This window comes from Elephas maximus, chromosome 19 (assembly GCF_024166365.1).
Source record: "Elephas maximus indicus isolate mEleMax1 chromosome 19, mEleMax1 primary haplotype, whole genome shotgun sequence".
In the NCBI taxonomy this organism is placed as follows: Eukaryota; Metazoa; Chordata; class Mammalia; order Proboscidea; family Elephantidae; genus Elephas; species Elephas maximus.
In genome coordinates, this window is record NC_064837.1 from 2997820 (window position 1) to 3024500 (window position 26681).

Consider the following 26681-nt stretch of genomic DNA (forward strand, 5'->3'; position numbering starts at 1 on the left):
CATTCTAAATATTGCACATGAATTGTTATGGATTCAGTTGAGAAAACAAATTTGTTAAAATCACCCACTTGTGATTTTAACAAATTTGGGTGATTTTAACAAATTTGTTTTCTCAACTGAATCCATAACAAGCAGTTAAGAGATCAATTAAATGGCACATTGTATTGGGAAAATCTCCTGCAAAAGATCTCTTTCAAGATTTAAAAAGCAAAGATGTCACTTTAATGACTACGGTGTGCCTGGCCCAAGCCATGGTCCTTCCAATCGTCTCATATGCATAAGAAAGCTGGAATGAAAAATGAACACAAAAGAACTGATGCATTTTAATTACGGTGATGGTGAAGAATACTGAATATACCATGGACTGCCAGAAGAACTAACAAATCTGTCTTAGGAGAAATACAACCAGGATCCTCCTTAGAAGTGAAGATGGTGAGACTTCAGCTCCCTTACTTTGGGCATGTCATTAAAAAAGACCAGTCACTAGAAAAGCACACCATGTTTGGTAGAGAGTTAGCAAAAATGAGGAAAACTCTCAATGAGATGGATTGATACAATAACCACAACAATAGTCTCAAACACACCAATGATCACAAAGATGGCACACAAAGTCACTATGAACTACAGCTAACTTTATAGCAGCTAATAACAACATCTTGGTGAAAAGGGAAATTAAGTTATATAATGTCTATGAAAGCATAATGAGAAACCTGCTCTGAGCATGCTGGACACGGTGAGAAGCACAGAAAGATGCAGAGCAGTACAATCTTGAGCTCTGCAGGCAGGGTGCTTGGTTTTAGTCCTACCTCTGTTATTTCGTAGCAGCGCGTCCTTGATAAAGCCACTCTAGGTCCTTCTGTGCCTCTGTTTCCCCATTTTAAAAAATAAAGATGGTAGTAGTGCCTATTACTTAGGGTTGTGAGGATGCAATAATTTGATTCATGTGCAACATTTACAATGGTGCCTGGCACATAGTAAGCACCAGGTAAATACAAGCTGCTGTTATTATTAGTGACTTACTGCTACTGAGCAATAAGTATGCTGTGGCAGAAAAGCTCAGATGTTTGAGTTAGCCAGTCTGATGTGATTCAGCTGTGGGAAATAGTAACTAATAATCATACTAATAATGCTGTTGTGTGCTGTTAAGCCTATTCTGACTCATAGTGACCCTATAGGATGGGGTAGAACTACCCCATAGGGTTTCCTGGGCTGTAATCTTTACAGGAGAGGATCACCAGGTCTTATCTACAGCAGAGGTTTCAGTTAGCAGGTGAGAGATGACCTGAGCAGTGCTGGAGTTCCTTAAATAATGTTGTTGACAAGGAAACGAAGTCTATCTGCACATCCAGGACACAGGATCCACAAGCTCTTCCCATTGCACCACTAAAAAACCCAAACCCACTGCTATTGAGTTGATTTCAACTCATAGCAACCCCACAGGACAGAGTAGAACTGCCCCATAGAGTTTCCAAGGAGTGCCTGGAGGATTTGAACTGCCGACCTCTTGGTTAGCTCTAAGGAGCCGTAGCACTTAAACACTACAACACCAGGGTTTCCATTGCCCTACTAGGGCTCCTTATATTAATAATAATAAATATGGTTTGGTGAAGGTTCTGTGTGATTGTGTGGCAAATGATCTAATGTGATGTTCTCCGAGGCTCTGTGGGAACATGGCTCCACATGGACGTCTGGATAGGGGTGCCCACTGGGCTGGGGAGAGGGGCATGAGAAGGAGGAATGAGGGGACCAGGAAGACTTGCTCCTCAGTGGACTCTATGGAGAGGTAGACAGCCTGTGCAGGTGGGTGGAGACAAGTGTGTTTGAACCTGTTGGGTAGGGATGGTGGAGTGCAACAGTGACCAGCTCAGGTGCCTTGAAGTCTCAGAGGCCACATCCAACAGCCAGATGAAGACAGGGGCTCTAGGGTGACACACAGCTAGAAGAGCAGGTCTGGGGGTGCTGCTCATGGAGAATGGGTGGGGGCTGCTCAGGGTGGACCTCCCTAGCTGTGGCTCCAGCCCCTTTCTTCCTCTGACTTAGCTCTTGGAGCAGAAATAATCTTCCCGGAGATCTCCTGGCTTACTTCTGTCCTGTGGGACAGCGGCCTCTGTCACATGGCACTCAGAGTCTGACGATGGGGCATCCAGGAAGGGGGTGGTCAGGAGGTAGGGAAAGCCACTCTCACTGACTCCCAGACTCCTTGTGCAGGGTGTGTCAGGGAAGCGTTGAGGGAGGCTCCTCTTTCTTTTCCCCTCTCTCTCTCTTCGTCAAGTACGTGTAGAATGTACTTGGTGAAGATACTGTCTCAGGTACTGTGCAAGATAATGCCTCAGCTCAGTATCTATGTCATCCATAAGTCATTGATTATAATAATAATAATAATAGCAGCTCATATTTACTTGGTGCTTACTACGTCTCAGGTGTCATTCTAAACATAGTACATGAATTTGGTATACGATGTGTGTACACGCACACACACACACACACACACACACACACACACACTCTTGTTGTGCCTGGCAAGACTAAGACCCACAACACAGTCTCACACCGCAGCACATGGGGCATTTGCCTTCACTGGGTTCTGAGACAGAGGGTGCTGAAGGAAAGGGGGGACAATCTGACTCCATATGACATCCCTGTCTGTATGATGGAATATTAGCGGAATTTTAAAATTTGCCTTCTCCTGAGCTCCATCCCAGGCCCACTGAGGCAGTCTCTCTGGGCAGAGGCCTAGGCCTTGGCCCTCTGAAAAGCTCTCAGGTATTTCTGAGGAGCGGTCAGGGCTGAGAACCACAGCCTGAGAAAATGACAACTTAAACAAGGGGGGAAAGACTAAATTATATCTTCTGGACTGGAAAAGTGCCAGCTGGGAGCAGAACAGGGAAGAGAACCAGCAGGAGCCTCCTTCCCCCAAAGGGGGACAACAACAGAAAGATTCCAAGACAGAGAGGGACTTCCCCAAACACTACCTTTGGCTCCAAGCTAGGGACTCTTATACATAGGAGATGGGTAAATCGCCAGAACCCCAGGAAACTTATCCAAAGAAACAAAGCCCTAGCCTCGCAGTTTATACCCAGGAAGACTTGCTAAAGACCGGGGACACTTTCTGAGCCCTTGAAGGGCTACAAACTACCACAAGCCTGAAGAATACCATGCCCTTATTTCGTGGAGGAACCTTGCTGGTGCAGTGGTTAAGCCATTGGCTGCTAGCTGGAGGGTCGGGGGTTCTAACCCACGAGCCGCTCAATGGGAGATCGAGGTGGCAGTCGGCTTCCATAAAGATTTACAGCCTTGGAAACTCTACAGGGGCAGTTCTACTCTGTCCTATAGGGTGGCTGAGTGGGAATCCACTTGACAGCAATGGGTTCACTTGTCTGCTTCTCCATAACCTTCCAATTGTTCTTCCAGCCCATCCTGCCCGACAAGTCGGCAAGTTTTCAACAGAGGTTTGTTTACCTGAACTGAATCATCTCATGAAGGTCAACAATTAACAATGACTTGATTAAGGGCACATTCAAGATGGAGCCATAGGAAGAACCCATTTCCCTAGGTTTTATTCCAGGATGCCGCCAGTGTGGTAAGTTGGGGTGGGGACTCAACAGGCTGGGCAGTCAGCAGACACCTTTCATACTATGATGTAGAGCACTGCATGCCTGATTTCCAGGCTTTGAGAGACTGGGTTCCTGGGCGAAGCTGTGAGAGACGACCTGAGCAGTGCTGGAGTTCCTTAAATAATGTTGTTGTTGAGGAAACAAAGTCTATCTGCACACCCACAACACTGGATCCACAGACTCTTCCCACAGTCTACTGCATCTTTGCAAAATTCACTGGGAGGTGAGGGGAGGGGCCTCTTTGACATTATACAGGCTGGTACTTCCAGAGAGAACAGCCTTGGCATCAAGGCTTCAGGCATACTCGAAGCTCTTTGCCTCTGGATTCCAGTTCTTTACGCCCGGCAGTGCCTCTTGGAATCCCTGTGTTCTCGAAAACACATAAATCTTGGCACTGTCTCTTTAAATAGTAGAGGCTGAGTGCACTCAGGCCACCATGACATATTCCAGCATTGGACCAGCCCCTGAATAAACTGGAAAGGCACCGCCTGATCTCAGTAACAGGGAGCGGCACCAGGGACCAGGGGAGTCTTGTTGGAAGCAGCAGGGCTCAGAGAGGGTCTGCCAGCTGCAGGTCCGCTACTCTGCAGGGAGGGTCACCTTGGCATCCCTTGCCCTAGACTGCACAGAAATTCCTGTGGAGGAAGGGGTTACGCTTGCTGTTTTGTCTGGTGAGTTTTGTTGGCAACATGGGCCTCTAGGTGGTATGCGCTTATGACTTAGAGAGCTGCCCAATCCTCAACATCTGCAAATTGCAAAAAGACTGGGCTGCAGAGAAGATGGCATGTTTGTGTTGAAATAGACTAAAGAATCAGAAGACTTCAGATCCGTTTGTAAAAAACCCTTGGTTAAGCGCTAGATATCTATATACTCTGGCTGGAGAGAAGGGAGCTCTCTGATGAGGCTTCTAGAGACCCTGACACCTCCAGGTTTGAAGGGACAAAGTGGACCAGAAGCTGGGTCAGAGCTCTTTGCACACAGATGCTTTCTTGGCAGACAGGTTGGGGCAAGCTCCCCCTGTAGCAGAGGCCTGGCAGGAGCGCTGGGTGTGGCAGCAAGGCTGCCGGCAGCATTTTGTGTTCCACCATCAGGGCTGAGGTGGGAAGCAGGAGGCAGTGAGGGGTGGACGGTTCACAAGCCCAGCAGCTTACCACGAGGCTGTGACCTGGGTGCTCAGGATCAAAGTTTGGGGTTCAAAAGAAGGGAAGAAACAAGCTGTGCCTTATGATTTTTGCACTTTTCTGTTTGTGTGTCTACTTCATTAAAAAGTTTACTTTAAAAAAAGAAAGAGGAAGAAAGAAGAGAAGGTTCTGAGTTAAACTGCTAACATTTTTGGAAAGCACTTAGGACAGGACCTGGTACCTAGTGATCACATAAATGTTGGCTGAATAATAAGTAAATCTGAATGGCATAAGACAAGGGAAACATTCCTAGGGGAAATCTGACCTATAAAATGACCAGTGGAGGAGAGAAAGCAACTCATTTCTTCAGTTAGTCATTCTACTCAAGTGCGTGCTTTCCGCACACGGTAGTGACATGCTGGTACTCTGTGTGTTAGTGCAGGGGTGGTGCAGCCTGCCTGGGAGGGCTGCTGTGTGGGTTAAATGTGATGACAATGTAACAATGGCTGCGATTCACTGGACGCTGGGTTCTTATTATGTTCCAGGCACTGTGCTAACTGGTAACGTTGCACACATTGTCTACTTTAATTGTCACCACGATCCTTTAAGGTAGGCATTCTTAGCCTTGTTTACACATGAGGAAACTGAGGCATGGCAAACTTAAGAAACTTACCCACATTCACAAGGCTTGTGAGCAGCACCATCAGGTTTGTCTGAGTCCAGACACAGTGCCTAACCATTGTACCGCACTGCCTCTCCTAGACCCCCATGTGGAAAGTACCAGGTAAAAGACGTGGCATATAATGGGCATTTAATAAAATTTGTTCAACTATTTGTCCTTTTAATCTGATCATTTAAGAGTTTTAAAAAGACTGAACTGTGTTTGAACTGTTTTATAGATTTCTTAATTTTTAGCGAGTAAGAATACAATTCTTGAAATTAAAAAAAAAATTTTTTAATTTCAAGAATACAATTAGTTAAAATAGCTGCTACTTTGAAATAGTAAAATATTATGAAACTATCGGAATCATTTAGACTGATCTAGCAGGTGAAGGAGGGAGAGAGCGAGAGACAGAGACAGCCATCCGCATTTTATAGGCAAAGGCTATTAACACCCACATTCCGGCTCCCTGTTGAAGTCTTCCAGGGCCACCGGCCCAGGTGTCTTAGCTAGGCGCACCAGCACCTCCCCAGGAGGGACTAGCCTCTCTCCTTGCAACGCTGGGCGGATCAACTGATTTTCCTGGCTGGTCTCCCTCCACCTCAAATAGCCGACTCCCACCCCATGGCCCGGGAGGCCAGCCACGCCTGGGAGTTAGGTCAGGCTGCAGCCGGCAAACTTCGCCTGGGAGCAAAGTTGGCTGTGGTTTCGCCCAGGCTGCGAGGAGCCAGATTCCAGGGTACTCTGTCTCGGAGTCCGCCAGACTTCCCTCCTTTCCCCACCCCTGCCACCAACGCAGGGCTGCGCTTGATCAGTCCCCATCCATGCCCTGGCACGCACAATTCTTAGGGCTGGCACTGATAGCGCGGGCCGGCGTGGTGCAGGTGCGCCCCGATAAGATGCCAGGGCAGGCCAGAGGCGCCAGGACCCCAGGGGAGAGGGACCCGAGACTTACAGCGGCCCAGTGGCGTGGGGTGGAGGGACACGGCTTCCAGCCCTTAAAAGCCTGCTTCCCTTAACCCGGAGGGGAGGAATCCGTCCTCAGTCCCCCGAGTGGGCGCCTTCCACGTTCTTGTGTCTCGAAACCCAGCGCTGGGCACCCGTGGGGGCGACACCTGAGGGGACTTATCCCACGTGGGCTGAGGAGCGCGGTGGAGGGACCAGTTTATTGGTCATTGCTAGGTTTCTGTGCCCTTTGCAGAGCTGGGGGAGGTGGGAGTTGAGAAGGTTCAGATGCCTTAGTAAGAGTCGCAGCGGTTTTGCTGTGATAGACTTTTTCCTGGGGGCACATTTAAGACAGAGTAATTTAACTGTCTCCAAGCCTCCCTCCCTCCTTCCCTCTCTTCTCCTGGAGTCCCGCCCTCCCGCACACGCTGACCCAGGGACACACCCTACTGCAGCGACGCAAACAGGGCGTTGTTCCCGTTAAAGGGGAACGCCGGGAGCCTCCCCCTCGTCCCTCGCTTCGCGCGCGCGCAGCCCACAGCGCAGCTGTTTTTGGGGACGCCAGCAGCGAGCGAACCACCCGAGTTTGTGCCTAAGGCCACTCTGCGGATCGGGGACGGCTGTTCCTTTGGGCTGTAAGTGTTTCGGTGGCGGGAGTGGAGGAGAAACGTGGGCATCTTCTGTCTACGGTGCCAGAAGGCACGGAGCGGGCGCCGGCGCTGGGGTGGCCAGGTCTGGAGCGTGCTATCAGGAGCGCGGGAGTCCCCTGTCTGTCTCCTATATTGGTACAGCGAGGAGTGCTTTACGGTTTGTAGACAGTTCAGGGAGCGGGTGGCAGTGCTGGTGGTGTCGGGACAGGGGGCAGAGGCGGAACATTTTCCGCCTCGCTACAGAGCCGCCGGTTTGAGGGCGCATTGGCAAAGCCGTGCCTGCTGTGGAGAACCTGGGTGTGGGGACTGGGCTCCTGTGGTCCCCAGTTCCTAACCACCTGCCCAAGCGCCCTTCTCTTGCCCCTCCTTGGCACTAGGAGTCATCTGATTTAAGTTAAACCCTCTGGGAGACATCAGAAAGCTTTGCTTATTTCTCCTTGTACATTCCAGGGTTTCTTGGATGTAGCGTGTGTGTGTGTGTGTGTGTGTGTGTGTGTGTGTGTGTGTGTGTGAAGAGGAACGGAGGGGCATGGGATTGGGTACTTTTAAGATTGACTTATTGAAATGCTGTCTCCCTGGTTCTAAGACTCTAAGCTAAAGTGATCCGCAAAGACTTAGCTGGCCTTTCACAGCCACTCATGGCCTCTAACAGGTCACCCCGGCTTCAGTTCCCTAAAGTCTGCAAAATTAGGGGCTAGGGCCACAGGGCTTCCGACAGAAGACTTCCTGCAGATTCTGATCAGGGTCAGTCCTCCTCGGACTCAGCTCTTCACCCTCTGCCTCCCCTGCCCGCTGGGCATCTGCTCCCCTCCGCCCAGCCCGGAAGGACCGCTGATGTGCTCTCCATGCCTGGGGAAAACGCGCGGCGCTAGTGGGGAAAGCGGAATGGCCCCACCCGGGGCGCTGCCAGGAGACGCGCGAACGGTGGGCGGGGAGCGCGGGACCGGGCAACCCCCCCGGGCGGTTCCTTCCCCTCCACACTCCCCCAGCTCTGCACTGCCTACCCGGAGCCGGAGCCGTCAGTGTCTACGCCAGCTGAACTGGGCCTAGGACGGTTCCCTTGGCTGGCAAAACTGGGTGGAAATTTGGAGACTAACGGAATGTGGGGCGCGCTGGGGTCTGGGAAACCATCCGCTCAGCCGCGCTCTCGCCCACAGTGCGCCGCTGAGGTCCCCAAGCCTGCTTCGCCTCTCGCCGACATCCGGGTGCCTACCCCCTCACCCATGCCCCATCCCATGGGGAAACTCAGCCCTTGAACCCAGTCTCGGAGAACGTGCGCGCTCCTCCAGCCGCTCCTCCTGATGTCTCCTTCTCAAGTCGGGCTGCCCCGATATGTGCCTGGGCCCTTTGCCGGCCATTCTGGAAATCCCTCTACTCCAGGGTGACTGAGACGTGCGCGCACTGCTTGTTTTGTTCCAAATACGAAGACCTTCAGTCGCTTGCCGGGCGGGCGCAGGGGGCGGCGTGGCCGGTGTCTGCGGTCGGCTACTGCCCCCTGCAGGCGGTGGGGTGGGCAGGCGGGCACCGGGCCCGGGCACTCCTTACGCAGGGACCCTCCCTGAGCGCTGCTTCCGGCCGGCTCGGCCCGCCAGCGGCCGGCAGCCCGTGCGCTCGGCCTCCCCTCTCCGGGCCGGCTCGTCCCGCCAGCGGCCGGCAGCCCGTGCGCTCCGCCTCCCCTCTCCGGGCCGGCTCGTCCCGCCAGCGGCCGGCAGCCGGTGCGCTCCGCCTCCCCTCTCCGGGCCGGCTCGTCCCGCCAGCGGCCGGCAGCCCGTGCGCTCGGCCTCCCCTCTCCGGGCCGGCTCGTCCCGCCAGCGGCCGGCAGCCGGTGCGCTCCGCCTCCCCTCTCCGGGCCGGCTCGTCCCGCCAGCGGCCGGCAGCCCGTGCGCTCCGCCTCCCCTCTCCGGGCCGGCTCGTCCCGCCAGCGGCCGGCAGCCCGTGCGCTCCGCCTCCCCTCTCCGGGCCGGCTCGTCCCGCCAGCGGCCGGCAGCCCGTGCGCTCGGCCTCCCCTCTCCGGGCCGGCTCGTCCCGCCAGCGGCCGGCAGCCCGTGCGCTCGGCCTCCCCTCTCCCGGCCGGCTCGTCCTGCCAGCTGCCGGCAGCCTGTGCGCTCTGCCTCACAGCCGGCCTCCCCTCTCCCGGCAGCACGTCCTCCGCTGAGCACAACTTGCGGACACCATGCTCCTCCTGCTGCTAAGCATTATCGTCCTCCACGTAGCCGTGCTGGTGCTGCTGTTCGTCTCCACCATCGTCAGCGTGAGTGCCGGGCGGGGCGGCGGGGTGGCCGGGCGGCGGGGCGGCCGGGCGAGGCGGGCCGGGCCGGGCGAGGTGGGCCGGGCGGCGAGGTGGGCGGGCGAGGTGGGCCGGGCTGGGCCGGGCGAGGTGGGCCGGGCGGGCGACACCCCCATCCCCAGGGTTTTTGCCGGCGCTCCCCCAGCTTCAGGAGTATGTTGTTTTTTTGCCTACAAAGTTGAATTTCCAAAGTCCCAGGACGTTTTGCAGTTTCTGGCAAGCTGTCCATTTTTAGTTTTGAGGAACCAAAGCAGATTCAAGGTGAGAAGAAAGCAAGCTTTGGGCTAGGCTAGGTTCGCGGGTCGGTGTTGTAGCTGGGTAACTGCAGCGCGCCTCCAGGGCACTCCGACTTTATTGGAGAAAGATTGTTCAGCCTTTCCTTGGTGCAGGTTTGTTGAGGAAGTGAAGTATTATTTATGAAGGTTTGGTTTTATTTTCTTCAAGTGTCCAAAGCTAGAAGGGCGGCTTAGTTCATAAAACGCCTGTTTTAGCGCCCTGGTGGGGCTGTGGGAGCCCTGGTGGTGCGGTGGTTAAGAGTTCGGCTGTTAACCGAAAGGTTGGCAGTTCTTCGACTCCACCAACTGCTCCTTGGAAACCCTATGGAGCAGTTCTACTCTGTCCTGTAGGATCGCTATGAGTCGGAATTGACTCGACGGGCAACAGTTTTGTTTTTTTTTTTTTTGAGATTTGAAAATGGAAAGTTAAATTTGGCTTTTCAGGAAAGAGTTTAGGGTACCAGGCCTGTTTTGTGAAATTAATATGAACAGGTCACCATAATAACTTTTAATACAAAAGTATCAGATAGCAAACATTCCATTTTAAACTTAATTTTTTGGTGATAGAGATGAGTACAGACTCAGTAACATTGCAGTGGTTTTATGTCTTAGCTTCAGGCAGTCCCAGGCATTACATTCTCGTCCATTTTAAAAGGTTGAGGGATAATTGTGTCAGAGTGAGAAATAACTATGTTGGGGATTTATGAGTTGGTCTTCATTTACCAGCCTCTTCACGACATCGTAATTGTACCTGATGGTAATCGGGTCAGATTCATAGGCACTGTCAGTAAGAAAATGGGCTCAGAGGGGTGGCGGATGGGGGAATGACTCCAAGGCAGTGAGAGGAAGAGAAGGCTTGGATGTGGTGTCCTGAGCTGAGACCATAGCTCCTCTGTAGTGCTGGCTTCTGCACACGGCAGCTAGGTGTGTGTGCAGGGGGTACTTTTCCATTTGCAAAGTGCTTTTCTCTTATGCAGTGTCGGCTCTCACCTCAGCCCCATGTCTGGGCCAGGTGGCCACCTTTCTTCTTTCTCTGACATGACTGTGGACTTAGCCAGGGTGTGGCCTCTGGCCTTCCAACCCTGGGCAGGGGCAGGCCAGGTGGACAAGTGGATGAGCCCACCCTTTGCCTTCTTCAGTCTCCTGCCCCCTTCCCTGCTCACTGCCTCCCCTGATTCTGGATGTCTGATTCTTTCTAGCAATGGCTTGTGGGCCATGAATATGCGACTGACCTCTGGCAGAACTGTAGCGCTTCCACAGGCAACGTACGCCACTGTTTCTTGACATCGGCAAACGGTGAGACTGGCTTTTTCCACCACGAGCTTGTCCGTGTATGTCTGTAACATGTTCTCAGTGCAGACCTGGAAGCCCTTGTTCTTGGAAGACACCAGCTAGAAAGTTGTTGCTGGGGTGGAGCGGAATGCAGCAGGGGTCAGTGAATCCAAGCCTCACTGTGGAAGTGAAGATCCAGGTGTCATTGTCCATTCTCCCACCTCGAGAAATGCTCTGCCTGCCTCCTGATAATTCAGTGTAACCTTTTTTGTGAGTAAAGAAATGTGGATGAGGACAAGCAGTAAAACCTTAGGCAGACCCCACTGGAACTTTTGATCCAACCTCTCTTTGTGGTTGGTGGTTGTTATTTTAAAAAGTCCTTCCTCTTCCTGCTGCAATGCAGTGGGATCGTTTTGACAATGGCTGGGTTTACTTTTGGTCCTCCAGTGACAGGACGCCTTTGCAGATCCCAGGCCTCAGTGGTGCCATTTAGCATGAAAAGCTTTGAGTGTGTCCTTAGTGCAACCTGGAGCCTTGAAGCTATTTGCAAAGCTCCAAATTGAGCCTGGGAGCCCCTAGGTGGTGCAAGGTTGGAGGTTCAGGTCCACCCAGAGGTGCCTCAGAAGAAAGGCCTGGAGACATACTTCTGAAAAGCCAGCTGCGGAAAACCCTATGGAGTGCATTTCTACTCTGACACACATGGGGTCCCCCTGAATAGACTACAAAAAAAAAATTTTTTTTTTTAACTGAACGTAGGGGTTCTTCATCCAGGATACTGTATATCTCCTCTGTCCTCGGCATCTTTGCTGTAAGATCCTGGAATGCAGGTTTAATTAGAGTCAACTTAAGGAAGAGTTGTCAGAAAGGCATCCACTATACCCCATGTGCGCAGAGGTCTGGTGCTCACCAGGAGCCTCATGTCTTTGCACGTGGAAAAGTAGAGCTAACTGTGAAGTGTTGTTTTCGGGGCTGGGAGGTGCTTGTGTCAGCATGGCCCTGGAAGGGACCATAGCCATTGTTGTTGCATACACAGTGGGCCTATTGCCGCCAGGCCTTGTGTTCCAAACGATGTGTCCTCAGCTGGGGGAGGAAGGTAGCTGTAGGTATGGTAGAGCTTGACATCCTAGGTCTAAAAGACCACAGAGTACAGCTTTACATGCTGCCGCTACTCAGAGATCTGATACCTCTGTGGGAGATGCTCTACCTGATGAGAGAAACCAGTTTAGCTCCAGCTCACCGAAGTGGAGTCACCCTCAGAGTCAGCTAAGCTCCAGCTCACCAAGGCGGAGTCACCCTCAGAGACAGTTTAGCTCCAGCTCACCGAAGTGGAGTCACCCTCAGAGACAGTTTAGCTCCAGCTCACCGAAGGGGAGTCACCCTCAGAGACAGTGTAGCTCCAGCTCACTGAAGTGGAGTCACCCTCAGAGACAGTTTAGCTCCAGCTCACTGAAGGGGAGTCACCCTCAGAGACAGTTTAGCTCCAGCTCACCAAAGGGGAGTCACCCTCAGAGACAGTTTAGCTCCAGCTCACCGAAGGGGAGTCACCCTCAGAGACAGTGTAGCTCCAGCTCACTGAAGTGGAGTCACCCTCAGAGACAGTTTAGCTCCAGCTCACCGAAGGGGAGTCACCCTCAGAGACAGTGTAGCTCCAGCTCACCGAAGGGGAGTCACCGTCAGAGACAGTTTAGCTCCAGCTCACCGAAGGGGAGTCACCGTCAGAGACAGTTCAGCTCCAGCTCACCGAAGTGGAGTCACCCTCAGAGACAGTTTAGCTCCAGCTCACCGAAGTGGAGTCACCCTCAGAGACAGTTTAGCTCCAGCTCACCGAAGGGGAGTCACCCTCAGAGACAGTGTAGCTCCAGCTCACTGAAGTGGAGTCACCCTCAGAGACAGTTTAGCTCCAGCTCACCAAACTGTAGTCACCCTCAGAGACAGTTTAGCTCCAGCTCACCGAAGTGGAGTCACCCTCAGAGACAGTTTAGCTCCAGCTCACCGAAGGGGAGTCACCCTCAGAGACAGTTTAGCTCCAGCTCACCGAAGGGGAGTCACCCTCAGAGACAGTTTAGCTCCAGCTCACCAAACTGTAGTCACCCTCAGAGACAGTTTAGCTCCAGCTCACCGAAGTGGAGTCACCCTCAGAGACAGTTTAGCTCCAGCTCACCGAAGGGGAGTCACCCTCAGAGACAGTTTAGCTCCAGCTCACCGAAGGGGAGTCACCCTCAGAGACAGTTTAGCTCCAGCTCACCGAAGGGGAGTCACCATCAGAGACAGTTTAGCTCCAGCTCACCGAAGTGGAGTCACCCTCAGAGACAGTTTAGCTCCAGCTCACCGAAGGGGAGTCACCCTCAGAGACAGTGTAGCTCTAGCTCACCAAACTGTAGTCACCCTCAGAGACAGTTTAGCTCCAGCTCACCGAAGTGGAGTCACCCTCAGAGACAGTTTAGCTCCAGCTCACCGAAGGGGAGTCACCCTCAGAGACAGTGTAGCTCCAGCTCACCGAAGGGGAGTCACCCTCAGAGACAGTTTAGCTCCAGCTCACCGAAGGGGAGTCACCCTCAGAGACAGTGTAGCTCCAGCTCACCGAAGGGGAGTCACCCTCAGAGACAGTTTAGCTCCAGCTCACCGAAGGGGAGTCACCCTCAGAGACAGTTTAGCTCCAGCTCACCGAAGGGGAGTCACCCTCAGAGACAGTTTAGCTCCAGCTCACCAAACTGTAGTCACCCTCAGAGACAGTTTAGCTCCAGCTCACTGAAGTGGAGTCACCCTCAGAGACAGTTTAGCTCCAGCTCACCGAAGGGGAGTCACCCTCAGAGACAGTTTAGCTCCAGCTTACCAAACTGTAGTCACCCTCAGAGACAGTTTAGCTCCAGCTCACTGAAGGGGAGTCACCCTCAGAGACAGTTTAGCTCCAGCCCACCGAAGGGGAGTCACCCTCAGAGACAGTGTAGCTCCAGCTCACCGAAGGGGAGTCACCCTCAGAGTCAGGCTTTGCACAATTCAGTCTCTTTGCTGGATTTTTCCCCCTGCAGGCCCTGTACCCAGTAGTACCCAAACATGTCACTGAAGCATTACAAACCAAATATCTTGAACCTCAGTACAAACAGAAACTGCTAATAGCCATTTGGCGGTTTATGTGGGGAGGATTGTCAGGGAATACTTTTTCCCTGTGAAAAAATGGAATAGAAAACCCTGCTTTATGCTTGCACTTCCCAGCTAAAGAGAGACCCCACTCCTAGTGATGTGAGCAGCCTTATCTTTTCTCTGAGTATGTGGAGGATGTTGAATTAAAACCGTCCTCAGGGTTGATTGGTGGCTTTGTCTGGCGAGTTGGCAACAAAGTCAATGAGATACTGATGAGTGTCTGAGCTGTGACCCACACATTGCTTCTCCCCAAAGCCACAGCATCCGGTTTCTCGCCCATGTGGTCTAGCTGCGGTTCCCTGCTGTCTCAGGATGGAGGCTCTCTACTTGCCACTGCCACCTGGTGGTCACAAGAGGGGACGCAGCCCCAAAAAGCCTGTGTCTGCAGGCACGGTTTCCAAGTGGCATTTGGCCATGTGGGGCTGGCCTGAAACCCTGAACCCTCAGGCCCTGAAAGGGGGCAGCTTTGGCAGGCACAGTGAAACCTGGCTTTCAGCAGAATCAAGGCATCAGAGGAACAGTTATCGAAACTGTGCTTAAAACTCCTGTTAGGAGGGAAAGTGATATTTGCCTCCTGACCTGGTATTGGCTTGAATTCTGCGTCTTCTGTGGTTGTGGATAGCTGTTATTCTGCTCTGGAAGCAGATCTCAAAGAGGCATTAAACACCTCTCCCGTCCCCTGCACCCAACACACACACACACACACACACAAATCAGGCGCTCGGGGTCGGCTCTGATTCATGGAGACCCGATGTATCAGAGAACTGTGCTCCACAGGGTTTTCAGTGGCTGATTTTTTGGAAGTAGATCACCAGGCCTTTCTTCTAAGGTGCCTCTGGGTGGACTTGAACTGCCAGCCTTTGGGTTAGCAGCGGAGCCCATTAACCAGTGCACCACCCAGGAACTCTAAAGAGGCACTTAAAACAAAAACGCAGGAAAACCACAAACGAACGTATTGCTGTAGAGTTGATTCTGACTCATGGCGACCCCATGAGTTACAGAGCCGACTGTGCTCCCCAGGGTTTTCTCGGCTGTAATCTTCATGGGAGCACTTCTCCAGGCCTGTTTTCAGCAGAGCTGCTGGCTGGTTTCCTACCACCCCCTTTTAGGTTAGCAGCCAGTTGCAAACCATTTGTGCCACCAGGGACCTTAAAGAGATGCTTGTTGTGTGCTGTCGAGTCGGTTCCAGCTCCTAGTGCCCTGTAGCGCAGACTAGCACTGCCTCACAGGGCTTCCTGTAACGTTCACAGGGGAGATCACCAGGCCTTTTCTCCAACTTTGTTGCTGGTGGGTTCCAACTGCTGGCCTTTTGGTTAGCAACTGAGCACTTAACCATTGCACCACCAGGGCTCCTTGGGTTGCAATGGACTGACAGCACCTCACGACAGCAAGTGTCATTTTAATCAGAAAACTTCTCATCACTCAGCTTGCTCCTTGAGTGCTCTGCTCTCTCGGGTTCACGTACAGTGACTTTGTGGGTCTTTAGAGTGGGTTCTGAACCCTGCTGGTTCCTTTCTGTGCAGATACCAGAGCGTACACGCTCTTCCACGTCTGTCCTCTCAACTTTCACAATAAGGGCATTCTGGGAAAATCTGGACATGCTCTTCAACATGCTGGGTTTGTTTCAACTCAGGTGTGTTGTAAGTTAGAAGTTTCCATTTAAGCCCCCCAAGTCGTGGTTTCCATCTCTGCTGGCGTCTTCCTGAGAGGTTGGTGTGTGCGTCAGTTAACTTCAGCTCTGCAGTAATGAGTCCTGTGTGACTCCTTTGTTCAGCTTGGGTTTAACAATTGGTGTGACAAAACATTAAGGTGAAAAAATACATTAAAAGAAACAACATTTTTTTATATGTTTTCTACTAATTACAAGCCATTTACCCTGTCTGTATTTGCTCTCAGAGTGTTTGAAGCGTACTTTAAGGAATCAAAAGCAATTCGTTGTTGATACTGATTGGTGAAGAGTGTATTACAAGTATGTTACGAGAAAGATGTGTTGGTTTAATCACTTGCTGTGTTTTCTGGAGGAACTAGTTTTATGTGTGAGCCATGGCACCGTTGGGTTGTTCTCTGGAGGAGCGGTGGCCCCTGGTGTTGTGCAGGGCAGCGGCAAGTCTAAGAACCTCCAGTGTCTCTTACATAGTTGGAAGGAGACATACCAGATCTTTCTCCAAGCTCTCTCTTGATAGGAAAGTAGCTTTAGATTTCTTACTAGCTGCCCTCAACCCTGCCTGCCTTCTCATTTTCTGACTTTGTTTCTGGTCCCCTCCCTATTCTGGCTGTGGACTGAGGTGAAGGCGGTGTGGCGGGGGACACATTCATTGTGACCTTTTATCAAATGCCTTTTTGACCCTGGGGATATAAGGACCTGCAGAACATGGACCTTGCCCTTGATGGTCCTGAGGCTTGTTGGGGAGTCAGCAGATCAGCATGGAGGGGTGAAGGACGAGCCAGGCAGACAGCCAGTGTGCCCGAGTCCAGGGGAGGAAATGGAATGGAAGTTTTGTGTGGGAGGTGGAATTTGATCCATCCTCCAGAGAATGGGCAGGATTTAAATAAACAGAGGCAAGGGCGGGGGAGGAGGCTATTCCTTGTTGAGGCAGTGACATGACCTTAAGCAGCAGGAAAGCTGGCGATAATGGCACCAGTTTAGTGAGATAGTTTGTTTCTCCCTCGTTTAAAAGCAGCCTGAAGAAGGCAGCCCAGGATAGGCATGCGCTTCCTTGAGACTTGCAGAGTCCCAGGCACTTTCTAGCTGTTTTTTTTTTTTTTTTTTTTGCCATCTGTTGGGACTGGCTGTCATCGTCATGGATGGAAAGACCCCTAGAGCTCAGCCATCTCACCCACATCCCAAGCGGTAGGGTGGAGAGAGGAGGAGGAGGCTCCCCCAGGTGGACTTTACGCTTTTGCTTCCATCTTTCGTCTGGAACTTAGTCACATGGCCACACCTCGTTACATGGAGGCCAGAAATGTGGTTGTTTGGCCTATATGGAAAGCCATCCTCCCCGTCCTGTGCACTTTGGGAGCAGGGCCTGGGTGTTCTGGGAGTCCAATAGCACCACTGTTCTTACAGTGACCTACAGCAGAAGCCGCAGAGTCATCCTACACTTCTCTTTCTCTCTCCCTCCTGGTTCAAACCAAACCAAACCCATTGCCTTCAAGTCGATTCTGACTCATAGTGACCTTATAGGACAGAGTAGAACTGCCCCATAGGGTTTCCAAGGAGCAGCTGGAGAATTAGAGCTACTGACCTTTTGGGTAGTAGCAAACACTAACCCTCCTGCCCATTACCCCCCCCCCCCCGGTTATTAACAAACAAATAAACACACACATGCAAACAACCAACAACAACAAAAAAAAAACAGACCTATTGCTGTCAGGTTGATCCTGAGTCATAGAAATCCCATATGTGCGAAGTAGAACTGCTCCATAGGGTTTTCAAGGCTATGACCTTTTGGAAGCAGATCACCAGGCCTTTCTCTGTCACACTGCTGGGTAAGTTCAAACTGCCAAGCTTTAGGTTAGTAACTGAGCACAAACTGTTTGCAGCACCCAGGGACCTTTTTACCTGATGAAGTCTTATTATTTCACTGTGCCTCTTAAATCTTTTGCTTTATCCAGTCCAGACCTCTTTTCTGAAGTCCTGACCCATATATCCAGCTGCCTATTAGACACCCCAAGTCAGTATGTCCAAACTCAGTTTTCACTCTTCTCCACCAGATCTCTGCCTCTGCCAGGCTCTAGGGTTTCAGTGAATGGTGTTCCTCTGGCTAGCCAGCCAAACATCTAGAATCTGCCTTGATGTGTTTCTGTCTCTCTTCCTTCTTGAGACCATCGGCAGGTCCCACAGTCCGCCCAGTGTCCCATGTCTGTCTGTCTCTTGTGAGTGCCCTGCAGTTGCCTCCTGACTGGATTCCCTGTGCCTTTTCTGGCTGCCTCATTACTCATTTTTCATATGGAACCCAGCATAACACAAAAAAATATAAACCTGATCCTGTCACTCCCCAACTTAAAGCCTTTCAGAGGCGTCTCATTGGTCTCGATCTTCAGGTGAAAATCCGCAGTAAAGCCCATGGGAATCTACCCACACAATCCATTCCTGCATCCCTTTAAATCTCATCTACCATATCTCTTCCCCTCCATCTGGAATGTCAGCCTGTGTCGATTCCTTGAACAGGAAGGGCCACTTTCCACCTCAGCATTCCCTCCTTCCCTTCTATCCTTCCTTCCATCTATCCATTCGTCCTTCCATTCAGAACTGTTTGCTGAACAGCTGTCATATGTCTGACACCATTGTAGGTGCTGAGGAGACAAGAGTGAAGAGATGCCTCCCGTCTCACCAGGAGCTTTCAGTTTACTGGGCGACCGGTTAATAAACAGAGATGCTGTGGGGCAGGAGCCCTCCAGTAATGCAAATGGTTAGCAGGCTGGGCTGCTAACCAAAAGGTCGGAGGTTCGAGTCCACCCAGGGACACCTGTGAAGACAGACCTAGCGGTCTACTTCTGAAAAATCAGCCATCGCAAACCCTATGGAGCACAGTTCTACTCTGACACATTTGGGGTCTCTATGAGTTGGAACTGACTCCATGGCAACTGTTTTCTATTTTTTAAATATAGGGCAGTAATAGAAATAAAACAGAGTAAGGTGATGTGTGGCTGGTGTGGGGGGCTCTGAGGAGTGACCTGTGCAGGATAGCCAGAAGTTGGGTAAGATCAGCACCAGAGAGGAGGGGAACCTGGTGTGTTGGAGGGATAGAGGGCACAAGGGTGGAACGCAGATGAGTAGCTAGGCCCTGCTAGACCCTCGTGAGGAGTTTGTGCATACTGATGCATTTCCAGTTTTTAGGATTTCACTCTGACCTGCTCTATCTTGTATGTGTCTCAGCTGCCTTTTGTTCAAGTTAAAGTAACAGTCGACAGCGCTTAGAAGGCAGAATAGATCAGAGATCTTACAAAGTAGAAACGCACCAGTATATTTCCAGTGGCTGTCCTGAGTGATGGGACTCTTGTCGCATTTGTTGGTTTCCCTTTCCTGTGCTGCCCTATACATTTTCCTTGTTGTAAGCTTTTAATTTCATAATCATAGAATAGCCATCAGCGTTATGCCATGTTAGAAAATTAGTGTCTGCTTACAAATATGTCCTCTCTGCCTTGATAAAGATAATGGAATCCCAGGGCATGGCAGACAGGGTCCAAGAACAAGCATCCACACAAGTACACTGGGGCAGAGATGAGTGAGGCCACTTCCTGGAACTGCGGTTTTCAAACTGATACCATTTGAGCAGCTCTGGTTGTGAGCTGGGGTAGGGTGGGGGGTGCCAAGCCTCCTCCTGAAGTCCCAAAGGGGCCTGTTTCCTGGCCACCCCCCCCAATAGGGTGATTTTAATCCAGTGATCCAGAGCATTCCAGCAAAGCATGTGCCTTGCTGTTGAGTGAATCAGTAGTTTTTGCTTTGAATCTTCCAAATTAATAGTAATTCCAGGTACATATAAGAATTCTCCCATTCTGTCTGCTCTCTGTGGCCCTGGTGCAGATCAGACTGGGTCAGATGACTGGTGTCTGCACAGGATCTTGGGGAGCCAGGAGCTGGACAGGCACGGTGCTGGCCTTACCCTGCCCATCCGCCTGGTCTTCATAAGCTCCAGAGAATCAAGCTGAGGCAGGGCCTTGTCAGGGTTTATCTGCAGTGATGCCTCCCCTCGATACCTGGTACCCCAGTACAGAGCCCTTGCTTATCTCAGAAGAAAGAGAGTTGATCAACTTTTTCATACTGAGGTACCGAGGTGTTGGGCATGTAAAATGTGTCCATTCTGGAAGTGTGTTCATTTTTGAAGAGGCCTGTGTTCAACACCAGAACATGGAGGAAACCCATGTAATGCACATTTACACCCACACGTGCACACGCCAGTGAGTGCTTTCCCAGGGCCACCAGGCAAGCCTGCTTAGGCCACAGAGTGTGCATGTGGGCAGGCCCAGGAGAAGAACATGAACCCTCACTGCCTTTCTTCTCCATTCTAAACAACAACAAGCTCATGCCAGTCAACAGGATGTAGGCAGCATCCGAGCCATGCTTTGAGTTGAGAATTAGAAAAAGTATTGCCAGTCTCTGAGGCCAGGCATATGAGCCGTGCTATTCTCTTTGGTGTGCGTCTTCAGAATGACTCCAGATACGGCCTGTTTATGCATTGGGTAGCATTGTCATTTCTGCAAGGGTATCAGACCATTTCCTCATCTGCGGCTGAGCTTTTGGACATATTATAGAAAATACAGGGGGCCCTCTGCATTTGTGGCTTCAAGTTTTGCAGTTTAACAGCTTCTTGGCTCCCTGGCCCAGCCCACAATCTCTTTCTAAGTAAGGGCTCTTGATTCTACAGGGTCTGTGGGAGGCTGGGGCCCTGGGGCCCTGCAGGGGAGGTACAGGCTATGGCTGTGGTATCCCAATGCCAATGTTTCAGACCTTAAGAATGTTTCTCTTCAAAGGCTAATATCCTGGAGGTGATACAGAATCCTTGTTTTTTCCTGGCTCTGAACCACATGACCCTGGAAGCTCCCAGTCTTTGCTTTTATTTTAAAAAGCATTTTAAGAATTTTATCTTACATTGCATCCCCAGGATTTTACCAGGCTGCAGATCATCCCCCGTATTTCAGGAGCAGCGATTGGCTGTGGCGGAGCCTGAGGTTGTGGTTGTTCATTTCTGGTGTCTGGGACCAAAGCTGCCTAGCGTGCAGTCCTCAGCCAGACATAGACTCCCAACGTTGGCAGGATCTGGAAGGCCATCATTCCTTCCCCCCGCCCCCAACCCATCTGAAGCTTCAGGCTCTTTTGCAATATACCCACCACATGTTCATCCCACCAGTGCTGGGGAACTCACTACCTTTCCTTTCCAAAGAGCTGATGTGATTCATTGATCTATTCTCCAATTATATCGAGCACATTCCGCATATTAGGCACTCTTCTAGAAACTGGGTGCACAGAGGTGAACAAGAAATACAAGGTCCCTCAAAATTTATTAGTGATCACCAGGGGTGGAAGGGTGGGGGGAAAGGGGAACCACTGTTTAGGAAGCAGTGAATTTCTGTTTATGTTGTTGTTGTCGTTAGGTGCCGTCGAGTCGGCTCCGACTCATAGCAACCCTATGCACAACAGAACGAAACACTGCCCGGTCCTGCGCCACCCTTAAAATTGTTGTTATGCTTGAGCTCATTGTTGCAGTCACTGTGTCAATCCGCCTTGTTGAGGGTCTTCCTCTTTTCTGCTGACCCTATACTCTGCCAAGCATGATGTCCTTCTCCAGGAACTGATCCCTCCTGACAACATGTCCAAAGTATGTAAGATGCGGTCTTGCCATCCTTGCCTCTAAGGAGCATTCTGGCTGCACTTCTTCCAAGACAGATTTGTTCGTTCTTTTGGCAGTCCATGGTATATTCAATATTCTTTGCCAACACCACAATTCAAAGACATCAACTCTTCTTTGGTCTTCCTTATTCATTGTCCAGCTTTCACATGCATATGATGTGATTGAAAATACCATGGCTTGGGTCAGGTGCACCTTAGTGTTCAGGGTGACATCTTTGCTCTTCAACACTTTGAAGAGGTCCTTTGCAGCAGATTTGCCCAATGCAATGCGTCTTTTGATTTCTTGACTGCTGCTTCCATGGCTGTTGATTGTGGATCCAAGTAAAATGAAATCCTTGACAACTTCAATCTTTTCTCCATTTACCATGATGTTGCTCATTGGTCCAGTTGTGAGCATTTTTTGTTTTCTTTGTCTTGAGGTGTAATCCATACTGAATGCTGTGGTCTTTGATCTTCATTAGTAAGTGCTTCAAGTCCTCTTCACTGTTTATAGTGGTGGAAAATTTGGCAATGATTATTCGTGATGGATATACAGTGTGATTAAAATAATTAGTATCACTAAATTGTACATGTGAAAAACATTGAATTAGCAAATGTGTTACATATATATATTTCATGACAGTTTAAAAAAACACCAAAAAAGAAAAGGTCTCTGTTCCTGTGGAGCTTGTGTTTAGTTGGGGGAAACACAATAAATAACAAATAATTGTGCAGAATGGAAAGCGCTCTGCAGGAAACACATAGGGTGATGAAATAGAAAGTAACCGTTGGGGAAGAAATGGCTGGTTATGGAAGGCTTTTTTGAGAGATAATGTGCATTGAGACTGAAAAACAAAGAGGAACTAGTCATGTGAAGAACCAGAGGAAGAAAATTCTAGGAGTTGGTAAATAACTGTGAACATGCTCAGCTAATAACCAAAAAGTTGGAGGTTTAAGTCCAGCCAGAGGCACCTTGGTGATCTACTTCCGAAAAAATCAGCCATTGAAAACTCCATGGAGCACAGTTCTATTCTGACACACATAGGGTCACCATGAGTTGTAATTGATTCAGTAGCAACCAGTTTTTAACTAAATATGAAGGGCAGAGGTTTTGAGGCAGGAAAGAATGGATGTGTCCATCGATAGTGGGGGCCATTGTGACCGTGTGTGCTGGGTGGAGGAAGTGGCTTGAAGTGAGGCAGGAGAGGGAGTGGGGAGCTGCCAGATCACAATGGCCTCACAGACCTAGGTACTGATGTGGGTAACCGAGACACCACTGAGGAGTTTAAGCAGACAAGTGGTGGGATTGGATTTGTGTTTTGCAGATCATTCTGTTATGTTGAGAATTCTGGGGGAAAGGCAAGAGAGAAAACCAGTGAGTAGTGGGGTTGTGGTGACAGTCCAGGCTGGGCATGATGGTGACAATGATGTGATGGTAAGGGTAGTAACAGGAATAACTCACGTGTTCTTTTCAGAGTTCTGCATTTAATCCTTATCAGACGTGTAGGTGGAGGCCTGGCTAGGGAGGTGGAGCAGAGCAGGGTGAGGACAGGATTTGCTGTGAGGACAGCATTTGTGAGGGATTGGATTTGGGCGGCTGGGGAAAGAATAACTGGAGATGACGCCTGGGTTTTTGGCCTGAGCAGCTGGGTCATGGATGACTTAATTGCTGCAATTTTTGGCCAAGATAGGGGAAACTGGGGAGGAACAGGGTTTTGGGGGGCAAGTGGTAGAAACTGGCCTTTATGTTTGAGCCGTCAGAGGAGATGTCAGCATAAAACCGTAGCTCAGGGGAGAGGTGTGGACAGGAAGTCAGTGTGTGGTTAATCCGTAGTGCGCCTGTGCGGGCAGGAAGTCAGGGTGTGGTTTGTTTGTAGTGTGCCTGTGCGGGCAGGAAGTCGGGGTGGTTTGTAGTGTTCCTGTGCGGGCAGGGTAAGGGGGTGGTTTGTCTGTAGTGTGCTTGTGCGGGCAGGAAGTCAGGGCGTCATTAGTCTGTAATATGCCTGCACAGGCTGAAGTTGGGGTATGGTTAGTCTGTGCGCCTGTGCGGGTAGGAGGTCGGGTCATTAGTCTGTTGTGTGCCTGTGAGGGCAGGAAGTTGGGGGCACGGTAGTCTGTAATGCACCTGTGCGGGCAGGAAGTCAGGGCGAGGTTTGTTTGTAGTGTGCCTGTGCGGGCAGGACGTTGGGGCCACGCTTAGTCTGTAATGCACCTGTGCGGGCAGGACGTTGGGGCCACGCTTAGTCTGTAATGCACCTGTGCGGGCAGGACGTTGGGGCCACGCTTAGTCTGTAATGCACCTGTGCGGGCAGGACGTTGGGGCCACGCTTAGTCTGTAATGCACCTGTGCGGGCAGGACGTTGGGGCCACGCTTAGTCTGTAATGCACCTGTGCGGGCAGGACGTTGGGGCCACGCTTAGTCTGTAATGCACCTGTGCGGGCAGGACGTTGGGGCCACGCTTAGTCTGTAATGCACCTGTGCGGGCAGGACGTTGGGGCCACGCTTAGTCTGTAATGCACCTGTGCGGGCAGGACGTTGGGGCCACGCTTAGTCTGTAATGCACCTGTGCGGGCAGGACGTTGGGGCGTGGTTAGTCTGTAGTGCGCCTGTGTGGGCGGGAAGTCAAGGCGTCCTTAGTCTGTAACGTGCTATGTTTTGTTGTCATGGTACTGAGTAAAGTCGCTTGGGCATAGAAGAGAGGAGAGGCAGAAAGGAGAAGAGGGCCCACAGCACAGTCGGGCACTCATTGTGGGTACAGGAAGTGGTTAGCAGAGGAAACTGGGAAGAAGCGGCCAGCGGTGTTGGAGCAATAACGTGAGATGTTATCTAAGAAATCACTGTCTTCAACCCAAACCTGTCCTCTTGTTTGTCCAGTCATTTCTGGAAGTTTTTATTCGTGCCTGGCAGCAGCATTCTGTGTGCTCAGCTTGGGTTTTACCAAGTTACACAGCTTGTCCTCAAGGAGTGTAAGCCTTAATGGTGCCCCCGTGGCAACTCTGAAGGACTGCAGTTCGTTTTCCCCGTGACTGTTAAGATACTTGAAGGCCGAGTTCCATCTCTTCTTCTGTCTAGTTCTACTCTTCTCTTCTCCTGGTGATGCCGCCTCTTTTCAGTGGGTTCTCTGGAGGCCCAGCTGTGTGAAGTCCTGCTTTGAGGTAGCAGCCTGGCCCCTGTTCTTGCCCTTCTGAAGTTGGGTGAATTGTTGGCTTGGTAGGCCAGGTAGGATTTAGTGAGCAGAGAATAAAGGGAGTGTCTCTCTCTTGGTGTCCCCGGATGGTACAAATGGCTAATGCACTTGGCTGCTGACAGAAAGGTTGGAGACTCAAGCCCATGCAGAGGCACCTCAGAAGAAAACCCTGGTGATCTCCTTCTGAAAAACCAGCCATGGAAAACCTTGTGGAGCACAGTTTTACTCAGACACCCATTGGGCCGCATGAGTTGGAGTCAACTCAATGGAAACTATTTTTCTTCCCTCTCTTTCTTCCCTTTTTACCATGCTGTTCCCTATCACATTCTTTTTTTTTTTTTTTAAATTAATTTTTATTAAGCTTCAAGTGAACATTTACCATTCCAATCAGTCTGTCACATGTAGGTTTACATACATCTTACTCCCTTCTCCCACTTGCTCTCCCCCTATTGAGTCAGCCCTTTCAGTCTCTCGTTTCGTGCCAATTTTGCCATCTTCCCTCTCTCTCTATCTTCCCATCCCCCCTCCAGTCAAGAGTTGCCAACACACTCTCCAGTGTCTACCTGATTTAATTAGCTCACTCTTCATCAGCATCTCTCTCCCCCCAACTGACCAGTCCTTTTCATGCCTGATGATTTGTCTTCGGGGATGGTTCCTGTCTTGTGCCATCAGAAGTTCTGGGGAGCATTGTTTCTGGGATTCCTCTAGTCGCAGTCATACCATTAGGTATGGTCTTTTCATGAGAATTTGGGGTCTGTATCCCATTGGTCTCCTGCTCCCTCAGGAGTTGTCTGTTGTGCTCCCTGACAGGGCAGTCATCGATTGTGGCCGGGCACCAACTAGTTCTTCTGGTCTCAGGATAATGTAGGTCTCTGGTTCATGTGGCCCTTTCTGTCTCTTGGGTTCTTAGTTGTCGTGTGACCTTGGTGTTCTTCCTTTGCCTTTGCTCCAGGTGGGTTGAGACCAATTGATGTATCTTAGATGGCCGCTTGTTGGGATCTAGGACCCCAGGCGCCACAATTCAAAGTGGGATGCAGAATGTTTTCATAATAGAATTATTTTGCCCATTGACTTAGAAGTCCCCTCAAACCAAGTTCCCCATACCCCCGCCCCTGCTCCCCATCGCATTCTTTATCTTCTGTGAACACTAAATCCAAGGAACGGCAGGAGGATAATTTAATTTGTTATATTCCAAACATGTTATTGAGATTCTCAGCAGCCTCGGTGGGTTGTTGTGGAAAATGAGGTGGAAAAACACATAGAGAGGGCAGCAGGAGTCCTTGTTTTTCTGCCTTGGGTCTGCCCCTAGAAATGTGTGACTGGGGTAGGTCTCCCGGCTTCCTGATGGCGGAGCGTGCACTGGGATAGACCCTAGAGTCAGTGTCCACCACATTGCAGGCCATCTGCTTCCTTTCAGAATATAATTGTGACATCTAGGGATCCTGGAAGCAGATAGCTTTTGAGCTGCACTTTGGGAATTGGTAGAATTTCAGTAGGTGGAGCAGAGGAGGGCTTTGTGCTTGGGGAAGGGCAGGTAATTTACTATAGTTCATGGGGGTGGGGTCTGAGAAGCAGTTCTTTCTAGTATTGTTTTTACCATTATACCTTTTTGCAAATTTGGGGGTATAAAAGGGGGAAACTCTGATTATTCTTCTATGAAGAATTCCTTTTAAACCCAAAGATCTTGAGGGCAGGCCAGTCGTTCCCTGTTCCTTCTTAATTAACGCAGCTCATGATCTTTTTCATGATCACGCAAGCAACTCCCCCTCTCCTCTCCACTGCCATTTTCTGTGGCAAACCCGACATTTCTGAGTGTGTCCTTTGGAATGTTCTTAAGAAAAAATTGTTCTTTGACAAAGTCAACTTGAAAAACATAGAATTTTAAAAAGTTAAACAGGAGTTTTTTTTAAATGGCAGGATTTTTCATAGCTCTTAATATTTCACTGTACATTCTGAGTGTCCAAGGAGGGAGGTTAATGTATTTGACCATGGAACCCACTCCCCTCACCCTTTTTTTTTTTTTTTTTGTATCAACTGGAGGAGTGAGTTTTCCATGGATAGTTATTTGGGAAACAAAGCCAAGCCTGACTAGGTTTCTAGCTTCCAGCAAGTGAGTAAACAAAGCTGCAAATAGCTTAACATTTTTAGGTAGTCTCAGGTACTTCTGTGACTGTGACATATTGCTTTTTCAAGTCCA

General features: G+C 50.5%; 1 protein-coding gene across 7 annotated transcripts in view; it reads left to right on the plus strand.

Annotated features, from left to right (window-relative positions):
- The first annotated feature begins 4100 nt into the window (after positions 1–4100).
- The window catches only part of PMP22 (peripheral myelin protein 22), a 332912-nt gene continuing 310331 nt past the window's right edge, over positions 4101–26681 (plus strand). The window contains exons 1-3 of one of the 7 annotated variants that reach the window (XM_049861564.1): positions 4101–4285; positions 9132–9242; positions 10753–10849. In XM_049861564.1, coding sequence (XP_049717521.1) covers positions 9165–9242; positions 10753–10849 — 175 coding nt within the window. In that variant the 5' untranslated portion in view covers positions 4101–4285; positions 9132–9164. Of the gene's footprint in view, positions 4286–6823; positions 6977–9131; positions 9243–10752; positions 10850–26681 lie in introns of those variants that run through there. The other 6 variants (XM_049861563.1, XM_049861565.1, XM_049861566.1 and 3 more) reach the window with 6 other exon arrangements.